General features: G+C 40.2%; 1 protein-coding gene across 3 annotated transcripts in view; it reads right to left on the bottom strand.

Moving 5' to 3' along the window:
* PDHX (pyruvate dehydrogenase complex component X) overlaps positions 1 to 21,896 on the bottom strand; it is a 135,937-nt gene that overhangs the window by 24,386 nt on the left and 89,655 nt on the right. Inside the window, exon 12 of one of the 3 annotated variants that reach the window (XM_071809083.1) lies at positions 16,265 to 16,310. The exons of 1 other annotated variant lie outside the window; for it this stretch is intronic. In XM_071809083.1, coding sequence (XP_071665184.1) covers positions 16,280 to 16,310 — 31 coding nt within the window. In that variant the 3' untranslated portion in view covers positions 16,265 to 16,279. Of the gene's footprint in view, positions 1 to 16,264; positions 16,311 to 18,794; positions 18,874 to 21,896 lie in introns of those variants that run through there. One more of the 3 variants, XM_071809082.1, reaches the window with a different exon arrangement.

The following is a 21,896-nucleotide window of genomic DNA, read 5'->3' as shown; positions in this document are numbered from 1 at the left end:
GGCAGAATCACCTCCCTTAACCTACTGGCCATGCTCTTTTTGATGCAGCCCAGGATATGGTTTGCAGCTCATGTCCAGTTTTTATGCACTAGTACCCTCAAGCCCCTCTCAGCAGGGCTGCTCTCAATCCATTCATCCACCAGCTGTTATTAATACCGGGATTGCCCTGACCCAGGTGCAGGACCTGGCACTTGGCCATGTTGAACCTCATGAGGTTTGCATGGGTCCACTTCTTGAGCTTGTCCAGGTCCCTCTGGATGGCATCCTGTCCCTCAGGTGTGTCAACTGCACTACTCAGCTTGGTGTCATCTGCAAACTTACTGAGAATGCACTTGATTCCACTCTCTGTGTAAATGATGAAGATATTAAACAGTACTGATCTCAATACAGACGCCTGAGGGATATCACTTGTCACCGATGTCCATCCAGACATCATGCCATTGACCACTACCATCTGGGTATGTCCATCCAGCCAGTCCCTGATCCACCAAACAGTCCACCCATCAAATCCATATCTCTCCCATTTAGAGAGAAGGATATTGTGAGGGACCATGTCAAAGGCTTTACAGAAGTCCCGGTAGATGACATCTGTAGCCCACCCTTTGTCCACTGATGTAGTTACTCCATTGTAGAAGGCTGCTAGGTTGACCAGTATTTCATCTCCCCTGGTAGGGCTATCTATTAGCTAGATTAGGAAGTTACCATCAATGTACTCAGGAGTCTCCTGGATTGTCTACAGCTTGCTGTGCTACTTTTCCAGCAGATGTCGGCGTGCCCCAGCAGGATGAGAGCCTGTGCGTCAATACCTCCTGTAGCTAGAGTAAGAAAGCTTCATCAATAGTCTCCCCCTGACTCCAACAACAAGCTCTCCTTTGTTGCCTCAGCCTGCTTGTGGTGATTCTTCAGAGACAGTTCTTCACACTTTATCCACCTCTTGATGTGGAGGGCAACCTCTCCAGCCTTCCTTTCTCTCTTGTCCCTTCTGAACATCCTGCAGTCATTAATAACCACACTCCACTCGTGGGATTTACCCCACCAAGTTTCAGTAATGGCAACTAGGTCGTAGCTTTCTAGCAGTGTAGTGGCTTCCAGCTCCTCCTGTTTGTTGCCCATGCAGTGTGCATTAGTGTAGAGTCACTTCAGCTGGGCTCTTGGCTGGTCACCTTCTTAGATGAACATCCCTTAATTCTTGTAAGTATTTCACTGGTGATTTCCAGTTGGCTTCTATTACCTCAGGAATCCCGGGCTCAACTCTAAGATTTCAAACCTGCTCATGTGGCCAACACATCTCAGGGTTACCAGCTGAAGGTCCTTGCCATCATGTCGTCCCTCTAACTTTGATGTCTCATCCCACAGCTTGTCATGGGCAAGTCTGATATTGTCCCCCTCCCCCATCATGTCTAGTTTAAAGCTCTGTGAACGAGCCCTGCTAGCTTGTGAGGAAAGGCAATCTTCTCCCTTTAAGAAAGGTGAATCCCACCCAACACCAGCAAACCTAGTGCTTTGTAGGCCATCCAGTTATCAAAAAACCCAGACTGAGGTAGTGACACCAGCCACAGAGACATGTATTAATAGACTGAGTCCATCTGTTTTTCCTAATGTTACTGCCTGCAACTGGAAGGAGAGAAGAGAAAATAACCTGTGATCCAGATTCCCTTATCAACCATCCCAAGGCCTTGAAGCCTCTTTTGATTGCCCTTGCACTACAGGTCACTGCTTGATCATCACCCACATGGGAAAAGCAGTAATGGGTAACAGTCCCAGGGCCACACAAGGCTGGGAAGTTTCCTGGTGATGTCCTTAACCCTGGCCCCAGGGAGGTAGCAGACTTCCCTAAAAGGAGGGTCTGTTTGGTATATTGGATGCTCTGTTCCCTTCAGAAGGGAGTTGCCTACAACTATAACCTGTGTTTTCTTCCTCATGGAGGTGGTTGTAATAGATGGAGTAGACCTTTCTGACCTTGGCAATACCTCCAGTATAGATGGATCTTCATCCTCCTCATCCATTGACTGGCCTTTCACATACTTGTTGTATGTTCACATACTGGCCTCATACTTGTTGTATAGAGGAACCTTGGAGGGCAAGGTGGGCAAGGGTAGGTTTCACCTGCCACCACCAGTGTAGACTTACCTCCACACACTCCTTTCCCTTGAGTTACTGACTTCAGAATGAAGTGGGGAGGATACAGGAACCCCTTGATCTTGGCTTTTTTGTGGTGACCATATCTGTCCCTGTCTCAGGGAGGACAGAGCATGGTCTCACAAATTTCCTTCCCAAACATCTTTCTACTTCCTCCCTTAGCTGTGCCACCAGGCTGAGCTGATCATCCACCTGGTCACATCTCACACAGCTGTTGTTTCTACTGCCATCCAATACTAGTGAAAGGCTCTGCCACTCCATGCAGCCTGAGGTCTGGATGGCTGCATGTTTCTGTGGCAGCTCCATCTGGGTTTCTATGTCCTTCCTGGCAAGTGCAGAAGACACACCTTTGCACCTGGTGGATACCGTAGCAAGATCCCTTCTGAGTGGGTGATAACCACCAATTGAGCTAATCTCTTGAGCTGGTAGAGCAACTAGGCCCTCTCTGCACATCCTGCTATGTGAACTGCTACAAGCAGCTCTGTTTACCTGCCCTGTTTACAGTGCTCCGGGTCACTAGTGCTAATGCTCCCTGAGTTGCTTTTTATAGGCTTGGGGAGGTGGTCACCATTGCCCTGGCAATGCCCAGGTCTCATCAGCCTCTCCCACGAGAGAGTTGCTGGCTCCTGGCAGGTCTTTCCATGGCCTTGGCATTTTTCTGCCTCAGAAAATCCCTCACTGCAGCAAGATCTACTGCTCCACTGCAGACCAGGTTGGCTTCAGAGCAATGTCCCTCAAAAACTGATAGCATTCTTGTCCAACCTGAACAGTTCTATGATTCCATTCTATGATTCTATGAAAGTTGAAGCTTAAATACGAGGTATCTGAAGGAATAGTCACCAGTGTTGTGAGAAAATTTCCTTCAGCAGTGTTTAACACATTTGACAGAGACCACTTGGCTTAGAAAAAGAGGGCCGATGGGTTTGCAGTAACCTCCAATTGCAGTGTTGATTTACAGAGGAAACATTCCAAGTTTCTTAGTCTCAGAAACCAGACTACAGATTGCAATTAGTTTTCCTTTTCAGAGACATTGGAAGAGGGAGAGTATTAGTAAGAATCTCTGTCCTTTTCTCATACAGCATTTGATGTTATGAATTTCCTTGCAATTTTATTACTGTACACACAGATCTGGAAAGGAAGATCCCAACACGTTCACCATGAAGTGTGCGGTCATTAGCTGTGAAAATACAAATATAGATCTGTTAAATTTTTTCTTCCAAATAAGACCAACTTTTCCTCCATGAACATGAGAATAGATTTAGCACATGCCTCTCTGTGAATGTGATAGAAGATAATATAAACCCTTCAAGAGCTTTACATGGAATCTTTACAGGGTGGAGAGTTAAGACTTCTTTTTTTCTTCTTCTTCCCTTTTTTTTATTCTTTTTTCTTCTCTCTCTTCTTTATAATTTCCTTTTTCTTCTTCATCTCTCTTTTTTCCTTCTTCCTTTTTTTTTTTTTCTGTTTCTTTTTTTTATTTTTAACAAGGAGGCAGTCCTTTGACTTGCAAGTAATAGCATAGAAACTTAGCAACCTAATCTATTGTTCAGTGTGAGTAATAAAAATGAGTTGCAGACATGAAGCAAAGAGCTGTGGAAGACAGATAAAATAGAAAAGGAGAAATGTCTGAGAAGAAGAGAAGGGAAAGAAAAATGAAGGTAGAAAGTGTAGAGTATAAAATCTTTCCAGTTAGTTCCAATATTGGAATACGTGTGTGTACAAATAAAGTCACAACAGATAATATAGCACTAGCACTATGAGCCCTACTGTATAATTGACTTTTTTGTTGTTGTTGTAAGAGTGTGCAGATCCTCCCTAAAGCTACTTAAAGCAATACAAAGGAAACACTGGCTGCTCACAGAAATCCTAGGAAATCTGAAAAGGCCCCAATATTTTTGGTTTTGTCTTTGCCAGGCTTTTTGAAACAAAAATCTATAAAAGGAGAGTAAAATCTGGCTCATTTTGTCCACTTGTATGTTCCAGAGCTCTGCAGGAATCTTTCCTTTTTCTTCCTCCATTCAAGGATCCAGCTCAGTTTTTCATGACATATTTTTAGGTCATGATTTTATGAAGAAAAATCCAAAGAGTTGTTAAAAGAGAATGGAAATTTTTTTAGAAAAGGTTTAGCTAATAGCTCAAATATACTCCCTACACGTCTTTCTTTTTGAAAGGATATGAGATGGGTCTCAGCCTCATTTCAATATTGTAGATCAAGAAAAACATTTTATTAAATGTAGGGAAAGGGGCAGAAAGGAGGTAGAGACTGGCTGTATAGGGAAATGCCTTCTAGTGAGGAAAGACATTCCTTAAATAAATAAGTTTTAAGGCTCTGAAGATTTTAAAAATCATATTTAAATTTAGATTTTGCAAAATTTCAACCAGATTAGTTTGGTCTTTTGAAAACATAAAATAAAGAATACATTGTTTTATTCAGATATCTGTACTTCTGACACTTTTTTCCTTTCCATTCTTCTAACACCCACACATAGTTTACAATTTTACATGGGAGTGGTTATTGTGTCAGGAGCATGACATATTCCAATCCTATGAGTCCTGCTAAAATTCTGAGAGTAATTGCATCTCATATACACCAGCAGCTATGATTATCAAATATTCCACCTCCACAGGGCATGCCCAAGCATGAGGCTTAGGCACAACTAGCTCTGAAACTGCCAAATTCCATGTAGCTACACAAATCCCGGAGAGATAAAGAAGCTCTCAGGGTCCAGGAGACGACAAGAGTTGACCCGTATAGAAGTGGACTGCAAAAAGAAGCCTGTTGAAAGACCTGTCAGGGAGAGAAGTGGAACTGGGCTGACTCAGTAAGGAAACAGGACAAAAAAAGCAAGAGGGAAATTGTGTCATAGAACAGAAGCAATAGAAAAGCTCAGCTTTGTGTTAGAAAAAATAAAAATGGCAGCTGTATATAGACTCATACTATTTCTCTCAAGACATATCCCTTTCTTCTGTCAGAAGCATTGTCCCACTGGATGTACAGTAAATTTATTCTAGAAATCCACGAGAGCCTCACTATCATCTACCACTCCATCATTATTCCTCTAGTGATGGTCTAGTTGAAAATATCTGTCTACCACAGATAAACATCACTGTTAACTGATGCAAAGACTTCAATAACAACTCAAGACAGTTCTCTATAAGGCAGCACTTCTGGTTGTTTTAGTTTTGTTTGTTTGTTTTCATTTTGCTTTTTGCAAACAAAGCAGGTTATATAGAACACTTTTTTTTTTTTTTTTCAAGATTAAGGTTTCAAAATGAAGACATATCAGCATTCATCAGTCTACAATCAGAATTCAGTCTTGTTGTATGCATAAGGAAGCCACCTTCACAATTTCACAATCATATATTTTCCTCCTTCACAATACCTTATTCAGCATGCATGCTACAAAACAGCCTGGGGAGGCAGAAAAGTGATTATTGTTGGTAGCACTCATAATCATCATAGAGACTGGGAGGTATATAGCTGTTAGACTAGGGGACTGCAGGAGAAAAAGATGTAGTCAGGACTAAGGTTAAAAGCTAAACTGAATTCCTCTCTCTGCCATGCATTTTCTGCCTGAAACTGGAGAAGTTACTTGAACTAATATTTTAGTTTTTTAAGAAATGAGTTCTGCATGTTAACTTCTGAGTATCTGAACTGAAGCTTCAGGACCAGTAAAAGAAATCTCATTTCTTTATAGCTGTAAATGAAGTTAAAGAGAGTTGAGTTACACTTTGAAGATATGAAGTTTGTTTTACTCCTACATATTCTAAAACATGATTTCCTGCATGTCTTTGTTCTGTCAGAACGGCACATGATGTTAACATATAGAACCGTACTGTCTCAAATCAAGCTAATTATTTCTTTTAATCATAAAACTTACTGGATATGATAAGATTTGCTCGTCTTGGGAGTCTTTTTAAAGACAAACTACTGCTTTTGGCGCATTGAGGCACTACAGAAAACCTTGAGTCATCTCAAAGCACATGGCTTCTTAGTCATCACAGTCCCCAAATGTCAAAAATAGAATAACGACGCATAAACAAAATGCTGAAAAGATGCTTATTAAGTGAACATTGTCTATGTCATGCACTAAGTGAGTGTGGGGTCCTGAGAGACTGAGGATGCATTGAAGAAAACATTGTAATCAGATATATAAAGAAGCCAAAATTACGGAAACACAGACAATCCTGCTTCTGCTATTTTGTACTTTTTGAATGCTGGAGTTTGGGACTGTCATACTGTTCTCTTCAAACTGTGTGTCTGTGTAATTATCAGTTTATTCCCTTTCCTAATTAATTTCAAATGGTTTGTTCAAAATGTTTCTTATAATACTTAGTGGGGCACCTAGGGATATCTCTTGCCAGATTAAAGACAGTGGCTTTGTGGGGAAGCCAGCAAATAAGCAATGGGGAGAGAGTGAGCACTGAGTGTTAAGCTACTGGGAGGAGCATATTTTCAGATGACTTAAAGTAAGGAGAGAAAAAAAATGAAGCTTAATCTCAGGGATTCACAAGGAGACTAAAACAGCAGATCACTTCGGTTAAGTGAGAAAGAGACTGTAACTGTTAACAACACAATTTAATCTGAGTATAGATCTAGCCAATAGTTACTACACTACCAGATTTTAATCAGCATCCTCTTAAGGGAAATTACACCAAACTGGGAAAATCTTCACTTCTGAAGGAGTTTTAAATGTTTTTCTCCCTGATTAGCACCTACTAAATCATGTTACATATTGGTAACAACCCATCCAAAATATGAACCAGTAAAGACTCCTATGATTCAGACATGGGCTTTCAAATAAAATCTTGAAGGGGATATAAAAATAGGAAGTTTTAAAGGAATTAAGGAATTAGGTTAGCAGACCATCCAGTGTAATATCTTGTCCTGAGAGAGCAAGATGTGACACTGCAACAGGGAAGAGAGGAAAACCTGGCAACATGTACTCTTTCAAACACCAGAAGTCAAACTATTTATCTGGTCTACTTAAATAACTCAAGACAACTCATCTAATGTCATTTATAAAGTACTTTTCAAGTGAGTATGTTTTTCTTTTTTTTTTTCCTTAATTAAAAAGGTCTTCATATTCCAAGCTTGCAATCCAACAGTTCAACAAAATGTAATTGACATAGTAACCTCTAACAGTGAAGTTCAATTTTCTGTTAGGTTTACTTTCCATTCCAGCAACATTTTATTTTTAATTTCCTGGTTGCTATGTTCCCAGCACCTCCAGTTTTGCCTTTTTAAGAGATAGGAACGTTATTTTAGTACCCTTTCTATCTGATAGTTAATAATTCACAGTATTTTACTGCTATCTTTTGACTGGCATGAAACAAATAATCTTATGATGCTGTCTGGCTTCTGTATCAGATATAGTGCACAATTTACATCTCAGCTTTAAAACTACTAAGTAAAATATAAACCACATCAATTTCATTTTCTCCATCCACCAATTTTACACAGCAATTATCTAGTTAAGGTTTATTATACGGGTATTTATAATGGGCAGCAATTGCTGTTTACTTAGCAGTCCATCATCATCAATGGACTCTAACTGCAGGCTACATTTAAGGATAAATTTGTGTGTCACTGCAATTGATTGAAAGCATATTATTTTGACAATTGTTTATTTCAGATAAATATATATGAGAATGTAAGGAGGCAGAACGCAGTGACTTGGAATCTGACCAGAATTCTGGGTCCTCCTCTTAGGTGCAAAGGAATGTTAATAGGCATAGTTACAGAAAGATAGTCAGCAGCACTCCATATGCAGTTGATCTAATCGTGAATAAAGTCAAATGCACAGCCAAATGGGCAAAAAAACCAGAGACCTCTTCTCAGAATCATGGGCAGGATTCAGAGAATGAAACTATGTCACCTGCACCCCAAAACTTCACTATCAGTCACCAGTTCCTTACTCACGAGTGATGATCATTACATTTTGTCGAGGGTTAAGATTGTGGGGTGACAATCAAACCCTGGCAGATGTATTGTTAACCTCCTCTCCCCTCACTTCCCCCTTTTGCCCCTCCCTCTCCCCTCTTCCCACTCAGGACAGGCGATCAGGAGGAAAAGAAGGACAGAGAGAAGAGAGTTGGAAAAATTAAAGATGTTTTACTAATGTTACTAATAAGAATAGAGAAAATACAAACTATACAAAACCAATCTTGAAAGTCTCAGCAACTGCAGAGCCAGCACCCAAAGTCCTGGATTAGACTCTGTAGCCAACCGGAGCTGGATTCAGTCTCTCACTAGGCCTCAGTTCGCAGGGACAACCAGCAAGGTCCTCTCCTAGTGTCAGCCATGAGGAAAAAGGAAAAGGGAAAAAGGGCGAGCTCCTTGTGATCTCCCACTTTTATATGAAGTATTCACGTGAATGGAATGTTATACACAGTTGGTCAGTCTCTTGGTCACCGGTTTCTCCTTGCCCCTCTCGCGAGATGTCTGTCCGTGCTTATCAATAAGTTTGAATTCCATTGCTAGGTTTACCAAAACATGTGTTGGGTTCTCCAGGAAAATGCAGCTAATATGAAGGCTTTAGCTGACAGGCAAATTCACTAAAAGAGAAACCTGGGTTTTTTTAACAAAACCAGGACACATTTCTATGGCATAAACTTCCTCTTCCCAGTCACACTCTGAACTCTTTCTCTCATACAGGAGAATAAGCCACAAGCAGGTTGCTTTGCTGCTTTTCTGGTTCTAACAGTACCTTATTTTGTAATGCATTTCTATGATTATTAGTTCCTTCTGTCTGTTCCTGTAATAATTTTCTGACTAAAAAAATTTTCCAAAACAATTCTACAATGTATTTAGGAGGGAAAAAAGTAGGTATGTAGGAAATAAGTGATAATTTCCTCAAGTGGTAAAGATCCTAACAAGCCTTTTTGTGCTGCAGAATATTTTAAAATAAAGTTTGCTTTGCAGAAGTAGAAAACCTGCCCCCAGATACATGTATAGACATTTTTGTACCTGCAGTCTCTATGCTATTTTTTTCCAGACTGTTTCTGTGTCCTCTTATAGGCTTGTACATAATTTTTTGGTTTGCATCAGAAGGGTTAAAGCACATGGTACCTTCCTTGGAACAAAACCCAGGGTGATGTAAGTCTTGCTTTGATTTTTCAATTTCTCTTTGTTCAAACAACAGACAAAAGTAATCAATCAGTGCCTAGAAAAAATAGAATCTTAGAGGATGATTTGCCTGCAAACTTCTCTGAAGAGAGCAGGCATAATACATATTAAAACAAGTGAATAAATCCAGAAAACAAATTGCAGATGTGTCTTTCATACACAGCTGGATTACAGAGGAGGCAAGTCTTGAGAAAGTTTGATGCAGTGAATTCATGTTTCAAAAGCTGCTCATTGCCAAAACAGTGTGCATAAGTTAATTAGGACCTCCATGTTAGTATTTTTTAATCTTGACATACTTGCAGTGTAATGCCAGATATATATCATATAACTGTGTGCTGTTGTGATTTCTGTTCTAGTTTGCACATGTGTTTGATTCATCTCATTTTGCTTAAAAGCAAACAGAGAACGGTGTTAATAAAAATATTAAAGTGTCCTAGAATACAGTAAGAGCTTTACAGACTGGAGGTCTGTATGTCAATGTCTCTTCAATAATTTTGTTACAGAATTTATGAGTACTTTATGATTAATATGGAGCCCAGAATAGTCCTGTTGGCTGCAGCAAGAGTTGCCTTTGCAAGCAAGAAAGTAAAACTAAAGGCAATCCAGCGAGCTGAGGCTTGTTACTTCTTATGAGTCGGTTATGGTGATTTTGTAAGAGTAGAATAAATAACTGAGAAGTTATTAATTCAGCTGCCTCTGCCTGCCGTGACACAGAGCACACCTCCTACTTCGTAACTCTCGACTCATGTCACAGGAATGCTTACAAGACTAGAAGCAGAGCAGACTGCACATTAAGACAACAGTGGTCTGCTAGCCTTCAAGCTTTCAAAACTCAGTTTTCCAGAGATGGAGGAAGCATTTCTTAGTAATTTAAATGAAGGAATTCAGTATTTCCAAGTTGACTAGCATGAAGCCTGGGAAATCCCTGCTGTTTGGTTTCCATCCAGCAACTCTCACAGGCTTCAAGACAATCAAGAGCCATTTCACAAGTTCTTAGGCTGAGATTTACCTGAAAATGAGAGCTAGAACAAGCACTGCTTGTATTTCTCTTCAGCAATAATAACCATAATGACTATAGCAAACAAAGATTTTTTTTTTTTTTTTTTTGGCAGAATAGTTATGTCAGTGAAACAAAAAAGCCACAACAGTATTTAAAAACTAATGCTTATGTTCTCCTTCTGGTCATTTTAAGAAAAGTTTGGGTTTTTTTATAAACCTATCTCTGCCTCACTGTGATTTTAATAATTTCAAGTGACAAGGGTATATCACTATCCATTTACACACAAATCATATGGACAGTGTGCAGGCAGAATTATTTTCAACTTACCCAGTTGGTGGTGTTTCTTTTTCTGCTGGTTTATATCAAATGACTACTGCAGACTTAATATTTCAAAACCAATAAATTCTGTCTCTTCTATCAAGGAGCACACACATAAATATGCTCTCTCATCCAGACACACCTTTCTATTATAAAACTTTCCAGTAAATTTATACATAAATAGAAGGAGATACAATCTTGATTTCTTCTGATCACTTTAGGTAAAAATCTCTAGTTAAGAATTTCCAGAAATGCAGTGACAATACCTTGGACCATATAGTTTAAACAAAAATAATTCTTAAATAGACAACTTCAAATTTTTATTATATCAACATTTAAAGTCCTCTACAATCTTACTACTTATGATTTATTAATTGTGATACAAAGTTGCTTTTTCATAAAGTGTAGTTTGTATAACACAAATAAGTATTTGGGCTTTGTTTATGGAGTTATACTGTACCAATTTAAGAATTATTTTTGAGAGACCAAACAACCTGTAAAGTCCTCATAGAAAGAGAAGTTACCTCTTCCTTAGTGCGCATTCTTCGATTTACTATCAGAAAAAGTGTTTGCTGGTTTGCTAAATTGTTCTCTTTCTTACATAATATGTGTATGAACAATACTAGCATGACATACAAGCTATGTATTAATTTGGGGTAGTTTCTGTGTGTAGGCAGACACCACTAATATTAATTCAGCCTCACATTCTCTGAGCTTACTCAGAAGATAATCGGAAACATTTGGAAAAGAAAAAACAGTTAACTGACTCAGTGAAAATAACCAGACTTCCAAAAATTATCCCCCTAATGTAACAGAAATGTATTTAAAAGAACAAATGAGTCATGTTGCTGTAGCAGAACAATGTTTGCATGCATTGTAGCTATGCAGTATAACCATGGAAAATTTTGTGACAAAGGGATAATCATGCTCGTGTAACCCATCCATACAGGCTTAGCTACTATCTCAGTCCAGCTCTACGCTGCTCATGACTTGGTTTCACTTGCTGTGAATTATCACACAAAGTGTATGACAGATTCCTTCATTGGCACATATCATGTCTTTGGCCATGATTATTCCACTCAGAAAGATAGTGAAGCAACAGTGTACTGCAATTCCCTTGGTACTTTCAAATGTTAACTTCTCTGATGGTACACTTAAAAGGGAACACCTGCAGAAAGTAGCATCAATCATATAGAAGACAGCACTTTCACCTTTTGTCACCAAAATTGTGCCTAAAAGGAAGAAAATAAGATATTTACACTCTTCATTTGTAGGAGATAAAACTTCCCTCTGCAAATCATGCTGCAGGCAGGAGCATTATGTCTGCTTTCACAGATAAATATTTGGCCCTTCCGTTCTCTGAGATTTGAAAAAGTAAAACACTGATTCATTGAGAGACAGCAAAACCAAGAAATGGATGCCTACAAAGAATCAGACTAAAACATAGACTCAAACATACCTCAATGACAAAACAGAAAGGATTCAGGAGGTCTCAGCTCGAGGCTGTGGTCATCAGCAGTCTTATCTCAACATTTTTATTCCATGTAGACCTATGGTTTGTGTCAGTAAAATGAGTTTGATTTCTGCTACTGAATATGCTCAGAATGCTCACAGGCAAAATTCACTGAGATCACAAGCACTAAAAAGTGGGATCTGATTTCTTATAATTGATGGTAAATATTGTTTACTGTTCACCTAACACTGAACAGTAAGATAAACTTTATTTATGGGAAATAACAATGAATTAAGCACAGGTTTTACTCCTGAGAACCATGACTCCAGGACAGTCTTGCACATTAGCCTCTCTGGCTGACTCTCTTTGTTTTTGAATGTTATGCTCTTGGCTACATAGTGGTTCACTCTCATGATATAGGTAAAGAAAACCAGGTGCTAGGTTACCCTGTGTCTATCTGCGGCTTTTTTTCCTGGAAGGGTGAACACTTGTCAGAGGCAATCTATTTTCTGAGCAAGTCTAAATGTCAGACTTCCTTTCAGAGGAATTTGTGCTAAAACCACCACCCACCACTGAGCCAGCATCCTGACTGAATAGACAAATGGGCTTCTGAACTATAAAAGGGGGTGTCTTCCATACACCTCAAATCATGACTAAAGAAGAATTTCAAGCCCAAGAAAAATGCCAGATTTAAGAAGTATTTCTCTACTGGCCTCCATGAGTCTGCCTTGAACAAGCAGGGTGGCTTTTAGCCTAATTCTCTGTGAATTGCAAGATGCTTAACTTTCACAGGTTCCTTTTTTCATTTGAGATTTTTGTCATTAATTTCCAAGCTTTTCAGCAATTTAACAGCCTAAAAAACTCAGAAACCCCAGCACATGACTTATGGATGTAAATGCCTGTACTGGGACAGCTGTGTGCAAAAGACATGTGCAAAAGTCTCTCATAAAAACATGCACAAAGTCTCTCAGTCACTTCCTTCTGAAAGAAATAATGAACTAGGTTGCCCTGTTTAGAATCAGATATTACCCCAAAATCTCTAAGGCAGATTGTTGCAAGTTAACAGATGACTCATTTGCCTCTTCGTAATGTTCAGATTCCAAGAAAAAAATACTTCCAAATTCGAATTTCACAGGGTAAGACCATTTCAATCATAACCTGATGAAAACTTGTATTGTTCCATTTACTCCACAAGATTTCACTGGAACAAGAAACCTCCTTGCATGCACACAGTCTGGGAAACCTCACATCCTGTTGTCTTCACATCCTGTTCTATTCATGAGGGCTGGGTTCTTCCTCTTTAAGTCTTTGAGATGGAAAAAAACAGTTTCTGAGCTTTGTCAGCTCCTATGCAATATTCTATTTCCCTCTTTGGTTCATATCCACATTTACCAGCAGCTTCAGGTGAGAAATCAGATAACATTACTAGAGTATGATCTCTTCATTATGACCTGACAGATCTATTATGTCAGCAGAAAGCACAGACATGCGGACAGACATTAGCAAATATTTCATTACTGTCCACAGTTATATGGTAGGTGGACTGAGGCAGCATGTCTCATCCTGGAAATGTAAGAGTTCTGTTTGTTTAAATGCAGCTAATCCAGCATGACATTAAGCCAGTGGAAATATTAATTCATCTCTGGTTTTGTGCACATTTTAATACTGTGCTGCAGTCAGCATTTCAAGTAGTTACTTTCACAGGAAACATGACATGCATAAAAAGGAACTACTAATGTTCTACTATCTTTGCTTATAGAAAAAGTTATCGGTTTCACTCAGCTTCCCTTCCTACCTAAATTTCATGTCATGCCAGGGTGAGGCCTTAGCTTTAAGAAAAAAAAAAAAAACAAAACCAAAAACAAACGAAACATTAAACCTTTAGAAAAGTGTCCAGATGATCAAATTAAACAGCAAAAAAGAAGGTTCTGAAAATTATTTTATTAAAGAGATCTGACACTGACTGACGTGTAGAGTTTGGTGTTGTCAGCTGATTACCTATTTATTATCTGTACAACTGAATAACTTACAGGCTAGATCCCTATACATGGATGCTACAATTTGCTAAACCATTGAAAACCAAAACCAAATTTAGATGATAATCCGAATAATTTCTGTTCAAAAAGAACAATCTTGTGTTCAAAAGAGTTTTCACCATTTAAACTATTGGTTGTGATAGTTCTGTCATTTCTTATACACTGCCAGAGATTTACATAGATAAATTATGGAATGAGGTGTCACATCTGAATGGGTTTACTTGGAAAATGGCGTACTTTAAAGATACTGTGGCATAGGCTGAAGTGTGAGCTAGCAAATTGTACAAGGTACACATCGAACAGGAGAAACTCTTGTAGCAGATGCAACCTTCATACCATTACAGATTGAAAATTCAGTTGCTGAACATGGAGTATGATTCTCAGAGCCAGGTGCATATAGGGAAATATGATGTTATTCACCGTCAGAAGAAAATTTTACAAGAAACTCCCTGAAGTAGAAAGAAAGTCACACACCTCTCCAGAACTAAACAGGGGAGTTAGCTTTCATTTGTTATCAGACTATCTTGGAAAATTAAGTCTCACAGGCCAGAGGGAAAATTCCCTCTTTTTCCCCTCCTCTGTGTATAACTTCTAGTAGATTCTTCATGTGTCTTATTACTTTAGCTTATCTGTCATGCAACACTACCAAAAAGAGCATGCAGAGGTGAACTCCCAGGTTAGAGTGTAAAGAAAAGACTGGCCCTCCTGTCACAGTGAACTTGAGCTCTGTGTGCCCAAGTATTTTTGTACCCTGAGAAGACTCTGCAAAGATAACTTAAATTTTAGTATCAGAGGCTGGGAGCCATAGAAGAAACTAGACAATACCACTCATGGAGGTGATGGTCACCCACAGTTTTTGATCAGTTTGCAGACCTACCAGCAGACCAGCAGGCAGATCATTGCATCAGGGTTTATAACTGAGACCACTGTTGAGTTGTGACACAGCGGAAGGCTGCTAAACATTTCCTGTCGATCGGAATTAGGAAAACAATGCTTTGAATGAGAACAGCTTTGTTGTTCTGGAGACAGATCAAGTTATCAGGAATCAAAGACAGGTGTCAGAAAAGAAGGTAGTTGAGAGAGCATAAAAGAGTAACCACAGACTTGCATGACTGCTAGATAGTGAAACTCCGGAAGATGCTGCAGGATTACTGTGTCTAACTTCCAGGCAGCTGCATGCACAGCAAGCTGAAAAAACTTGTTCATCTTGCACCTGTTAATGTGCTCAAGCAAAAGAGCATGTAGACCCAAGCTTTGGAATTTTTACATTACACATTCATATTTGAAAATACATAGTGAAAAAGAGGCCTTGAAACATTTGGTTTTATAAAAATATGCCTTAACAACAGAAAATCAACGAATGAAAAACCCTGCTCTGACTGGTAGTGTTGGATATAAATGTATTAAAAAACACATACAAACAAAACCCCAAAACCCAAACACAACATCCTACTCCAAACTAACTAAATAAATAAGTTTAAAAAACAAACCACCAACAAAAACAAACAAACAAAACAAAACAAACAAACAAACAAAAACAATAAAGACTGTAAAGCAGATGCACTACTAGGAATTCTTTTTCCAAAACACTTGTGATATTAGATCACTACCAGCAGATTTCTGAAAAAAATGATAACTGTGTCATCAGTCCTTACAAAGGAAGAAAAGAACAATATGAGCAATTCTCAACTGTTCTTCAAGCAAAGAAAAAAATCTTCTCTCAGTATAACACTTTTCAAAAGTGTTTTGGTTGGAACAGAAAACAAACAAAACCAGGTTAGAAATTGTACAGCTTGATAGCTGAGAAACTCAGGGCAAAATACTATGCTGCCTTTATTTTTATCTGATTTGAATACTAATTTAATTTACTTTCTAAGGAAACGTACATGGCAAAAGTAAGCACCCTTGACATGATGGTCTTGTTTCTATGATTTCAATCAATATTACACTAAATTTCTGGCAAACCATACTGCTATAATTGATTTATATTACAGTAACCATGTGCTTATGACTCTATACCAGCATCTATAGCACATCCTCAGGATTAACAGACTTAGTGAGTTGTACGAAAGTCTGTTCAGAGACTCATCATTCTTCATTAAACAGTTCATACTTAGAAGCTATACAGTGGAGTTCATAAAGGAATGTCCTGCCTGGGGAATCACAGTAATGGAAGCTGCCATTGAGTCATCGAGCAAAAGTGGCTAGAGAGAACCTCTTTTCCAATGTCTTGACCTGCAATGATTCAAAGACATAAAAAGTATATAACATGTTGCTTCCTTTCAAAAATTAATCACAAAGCCCAAAGAATAATATGAAAAGAAATAATGTAGCTATAAACTGTATCTAGGGGTGACACACCAGACAGAGTTGTGATAACAAGCTGCTGCATAAAAAATGCACAATAGCTAAAAAGGTTTCCCTTTTTCTAATACTATTTTTGTATGTCATAATGAGCTAAAAGTCCTTTTTTATTTAGAGCATTCTAGAAAACATGGCTTGGGCAAAACGTCCATGAGCCTCCTAGCTGAAAAGAATGGTGCTTAAATTGGTTGCTCCACAGTGTCTTTTTACCACATATTGCTAAATATGTAATCAGAACAAAAATGCAGTCTGAGAGCTCCCAGATGAAGTCAATGGAGCTGTGCAGGCTGAGACTGGTGGAGAACCAACCCTTTGTCAGACTGTAAAAAAAGAAATTATACACAAGAGCTCAAGGAGTGCCATTTCCAAGTGCTTTCCTACGTATTAAAACACCTCCCAATACCGATTTCTTAGGAACACGACTGCAAACAGTCATTCCTGACCCCATCTCATAAGTAAAAACTATGAGAAGAGGAAGGGAGCGGGGGGAAGCACAGGGTTGCTTGCAGCGCGAGTGGGAAAAGTGGGGAGAAAGTTTTATGGTGTACTTACACCACAAAGAAACAATTCTAACAACAACCAGTGAAACAATTAAGTCACATTCCTGACAAGCTGATTGATTTTCAGAGGGGCAACACACAGAAGCACGTAAGATGTACTGTAAAACCCGCAGATAACACGTTGATAGCAAACATCAGCATTCTCTACTGCTAATTTAAACACCAGTGCTTCCTTAACTTCTAAGTTTTCAACGTGCTTATTGATAGCCTCTTGAAGATGGTCAATAAATCGCATGTAATTCTCACTGGGACCCTGATAGTAGTTATAAAAGATTTGGCTGCTTTGTTGGTTTCAGACACCTCTACTATAGTTTGATGTGCAAGATCTGTTGACTGTCTCAGGATTTCAGAAAATAATAGCACCTGTAATTGTGGTGTGTCAATTAGTGTCTGTTCCAAGAGTTGTGGGATACCTGCCCCTTTCAATGAGTCCCCATCGTTCCATCCTAAATAATCTAAAGCTGTTACATTGCACAGGTCTAATTTGGTTGAGTCTTTCATAGTTTTTATCTGATCTTGGGGCAACACGTACACATACTCTTTTTCCTGTTAGCTTAAAAAAAAAAAAAATGCTGCAGACTCTCATCCTCATCAGAGTCATCAGATAACGTGGACTTGAATGGTGCTGGAGAATCGTTGGTAAGAGGGGGGTTCGGAACAGTGCACTTTCTCGCCAATACTTTCTAGCATAATAATTATTTGTATAACCTGAGTCCCCAGGAGCACCCCCTTTCCTGTCATGATCAGTGTGACCGTATTGCCGACTGCTGGATTCACTCGCTATTAGCCGATCTAGTCTGTCACTCAGTTCTGTTGTCCAGTTCTTATCCAGTGACTCCTTTCTGCTCTCTCATGGAAGTTGGTGGGTTAAAAGGCAGTAAAGGCAGATACAAATTGGTAAAAGGACTGATAGCACACTTGTTTACGATCTTAGCATTCTCAGCCTTCACAGGTTCTTTGGGCAAGTTGTCTGACTCCAATCCTTTGGACTTGCTATTCTCATCAGGGTTGGGTAATAGTGTAGGAGGACACCCGCTCGGCATTTTTCCTCCCCCTGCCCTGGACTGCTGAACCATCAGGTGTGCTGAAAGCACAGCAGGGGATGGAATAGGGAGGGTATCAAAGACACAAACCAGGTAAACTTCACAGCGACTTTCAGGATACTTATCAGACTGCAACGCTGCAAAAATTCTGGCAGCAGCAGACCATTCAGCCTTAAGATCTTTTAAGGTAGTGATTATAAGGTTCCATGTAGTTACTAATGATTTAGCTTCTTTATCTCCATTGCTGACTTTATCCTATACTTTCTGCCCTATGTCATCCCAAAGTTCAAGTTTAAGTTTTGAGTCACTAATGCTCATAACAGTCTTTTCAGGTTTTAATTGCTTCACTGCAGTAATTATCAGTTTCCAGGCAGCTACAAGGCCAAGAATACATTTTTCACTGTGACTGACTGTCTTCCACAACAGAGTTCCCACTTTTTTCCAAGTGTCTACTTGAAAAGCTCCTAACAGGTCAGCAGGAAACCCATTGCCTCTACACCAAATTGATAGTCTTTTGAGGCTACCCTCCTCATACTTCACCCCTGTCTTAGAGAGAATATGTGAGAGGAGCTGCAGTATTACTTCTTCTTTAAAAATATTCTGCCCCATCTCCTCTCACCCCCAGCTGCTCACCTCTTCGAGTGTCCATTGCAACAATATCAGATCCTTTATCCCTCCTGTGTCACTTCTGTAGAGATCAATCAGGAGTCACGCAGCCCACAGACTACGTCCAGGTCACGGTCCAGCCAAGCCATTCCAGCTGGGGCTCACTCCCCACAGCAGTCGTCCCCCTTCCGTAAATCCTCCTCATGGATCACGTCGGAATCACCACTTGCAAGGGTGAAAAATCATGGACTTCACACAATTCAATATGAATTCAAGCGAAGCCATTTATTACAGAAACAAGCCTCCTTATTTATGCAGTTATTTCCTGATCACGCATCCACGCTCCAAGCATGCATTAGCTGACTGGATATTGTCCATGTTCACAAGCTGTCCATGCGCCCGAGTCTCACTGCTAATAGATCTGTTGATTTACCTCTTGTTGAGGCCCTGAGGCCCTCACTCCCACAGCAGGTGTTGTTTTTCAGCCTTCGAGCTGGCCCTGAGATTCCTTTGGCTAGTTCAGAAATAAATCTCCATCTAATAGAAACCCATTCACACAACAACTTCAAGAAAATCCCTCAAATCTTCCACAAAATATATTGAATAATACTGGCCCCAGTACTGAACCCTGAGGCACTCCACTAGGTACAGGCCTCCAACTAGACTCCGTCCCACTGACCACGACTCTCTGGCTTCCTCGGCCAGTTCACAGTCCACCTCATTATCCAATCGTCCAGACTGCACTCCCTCAGTTTAGCTGTAAAGATGCTATGGGAGACTGTGTCAAATGCCTTACTGAAGTCAAGGTAGACCACATCCACCGCCCTGCCATCATCTATCCACCTCATTATGTGCTCATAAAAGTCAATGAGGTTGGTCAAGCACGACTTCCCCTTGGTGAAGCCATGCTGACTGCCCCTAATGACCCTCTTATCCCTGATATGCCTTGAGATGGCACCAAGGATAAGTCTTTTCATCAGTTTCTCAGGAATGGAGGTGAGGCTGACCGGTCTACAGCCCGGGTCCTCCTTCTTGCCCCTTCTGAAGACTGGAGTGACATTTGCTTTCCTCCAGTCTTCAGGCACCTCTCCCATTTCCCAAGACTTGGCAAAGATGAAGGAGAGTGGTCCAGTAATGACCTCAGCCAGCTCTCTCAGCACCTGGGGGTGCATCCCATCCGGACCCATGGATTTATGGATGTCCAGATTGCCTAACTACTCCCTAACCCAGTCCTCATCAACTGAGGCAAACGCCTCCATTGTCCTGCCTACCTCTGGGGCCTCAGTGGTACAGGGCTCCTCAGGACAGCCTCCAGCAGAGTATACAGAGACAAAGAAGGCATTCAGTAACTCTGCCTTCTCTTTATCTTCTCTCACCAGGGCACCCACCTCATTCATCAGTGGGCCTACATTGCCTCTTGTGTTAGTTTTATATGCCACATATTTGAAAAAGCTCTTTCTGTTGTCCTTGACCCCTCTTGCCAGGTTTAATTCTGAGGAGGTCTTAGCTTTCCTAGTTGCCTCCCTACATCCTCTTACAATGGCCTTATATTCTTCCCAAGAGGCCAGCCCCTCCTTCCGTGATCTGTAAACTCTTCCACTTGAGTTTGCCCAGCAGCTCCCTGTTTAACCACGCAGGTCTCCTGGCTTCCTTCCTTGACCTCCTATGTGTTGGGATGCTCTGATCTTGTGCCCAGTAGAAACAGTCCCTGAACACTAACCAACTATCTTGGGCCCCTTTACCTTGAAGCAGCCTTGCCCATGGGATTTCCCCTAGCAATTGCTTGAAAAGGCCAAAGTGTGCCCTGCTGAAGTCCAGGGTTGCAGTTTTGCTTGCTGTTCTGTTCCTGCCACATGAGATCCTGAACTCCACCATTTCATGGTTGCTGCAACCAAGGCAGCCCTCAGCCTTTACTGCTTCAACCAGACCCTCCTTGTTAGTGAGGATGAAGTCCAGCAGTGCACCTCTCCTAGTCAGCTACTCCACCATTTGCATCAGAAAGTTTTCATCAATGCACTGGAGGAACCTCCTAGACTGTGGCAGGCTGGCTGAGTAGTCCTTCCAGGAAACATCAGGGAAGTTAAAATTCCCCACGACAACCAGGGCCTGTGGCCGTGAAGCTGCTCTCAGCTGCCTTCCTCACTCTGATCTGGTGGCCTGTAATAGACACCCACAAAGGAATCTCTTATAATGCTCTACAGTGTGACAACCGAAGGCTACGATCCTCACACAGTGACACCACTTTATGGAGCAGAAAAGAGGTGCAGCATCAGACCTATTTTCTTTGGAAATGAAATGCCTTTGTTTTTATTAAGAATGTTTTAGTCAAGGAGGCTTCATTTTCTATTAATACAAAATGAAAAAGCACTTGGCTGGCATGCCAGGCACAAATTGTCCTTGCCAGTTACTTGAACTAGGCCAGACAAGCTGCTGAATAACTCCATCTCTATCCTGCTGATCACATATGCACTCAATAGACTTCACGTAAGAAATCTCAAAGACAAAGCATTATATATTCGCAGTGGTTGGAGTGAAGACAGCTATAGAAATGTTAACTTTTACTGTGGATCAACACCTATGATGCAGAGAGGCATGGAAAGTAAGTGCTCCGTTCTAGAGCTGACTGAGCAGTTCCTGAAACAGGCAAGTTGGGAGTCACTGAAGAACTCAATTGTTCCATTCACCAGACTTGCTCTGCTTCCTACAGCACCAGCCAGTGGACCTACATCTCTATTTTTCCATTTTCGATACCCAGCTCTAGCATATGTTCCTCTGCTTGGAAACTCTTCAGCATGGTCTCCTTCTGTAACCTTCTGTCTTATGTACTCCCCTGCCAGATAATTTTTTTTTCTTGGAATATAATAGGAAATGCATACTCATCTGTTCTAAAAATCAGGCCTAATCATGGACTTAATTACATGACTGTATAAAATACAGTCATGGTAATTAATTATTCTTATTCCAAATAATCATTTGGAACGGTACTGGGAAAAATCCAGTGTGTGGCCTTTTATATAATACTAATTTGTTTGCCTTGGTGTTTGCAATCAAAGACATTAGTTTGATGATGTCATGCTCTTGGTTTAAGACAACAAAGCTAGTGTGTTGTAATCAGCACCAGCCTGTACCAGCATCTCTTGCTTTTTTCCCTACTGTTTTCCTGTTGTATGTCAGCCTAGTATATACTGAAGAAATGTTTTATTGTGTATGTGCAAAGTATTTAGAAGATGTGTATCTCATTATTCTTA

The sequence above is a fragment of the Patagioenas fasciata genome, chromosome 5 (assembly GCF_037038585.1).
Source record: "Patagioenas fasciata isolate bPatFas1 chromosome 5, bPatFas1.hap1, whole genome shotgun sequence".
Lineage (NCBI taxonomy): Eukaryota > Metazoa > Chordata > Aves > Columbiformes > Columbidae > Patagioenas > Patagioenas fasciata.
The sequence above is the reverse complement of the archived record's forward strand: the minus strand, read 5'-3'. Positions and strand labels throughout refer to the sequence as shown.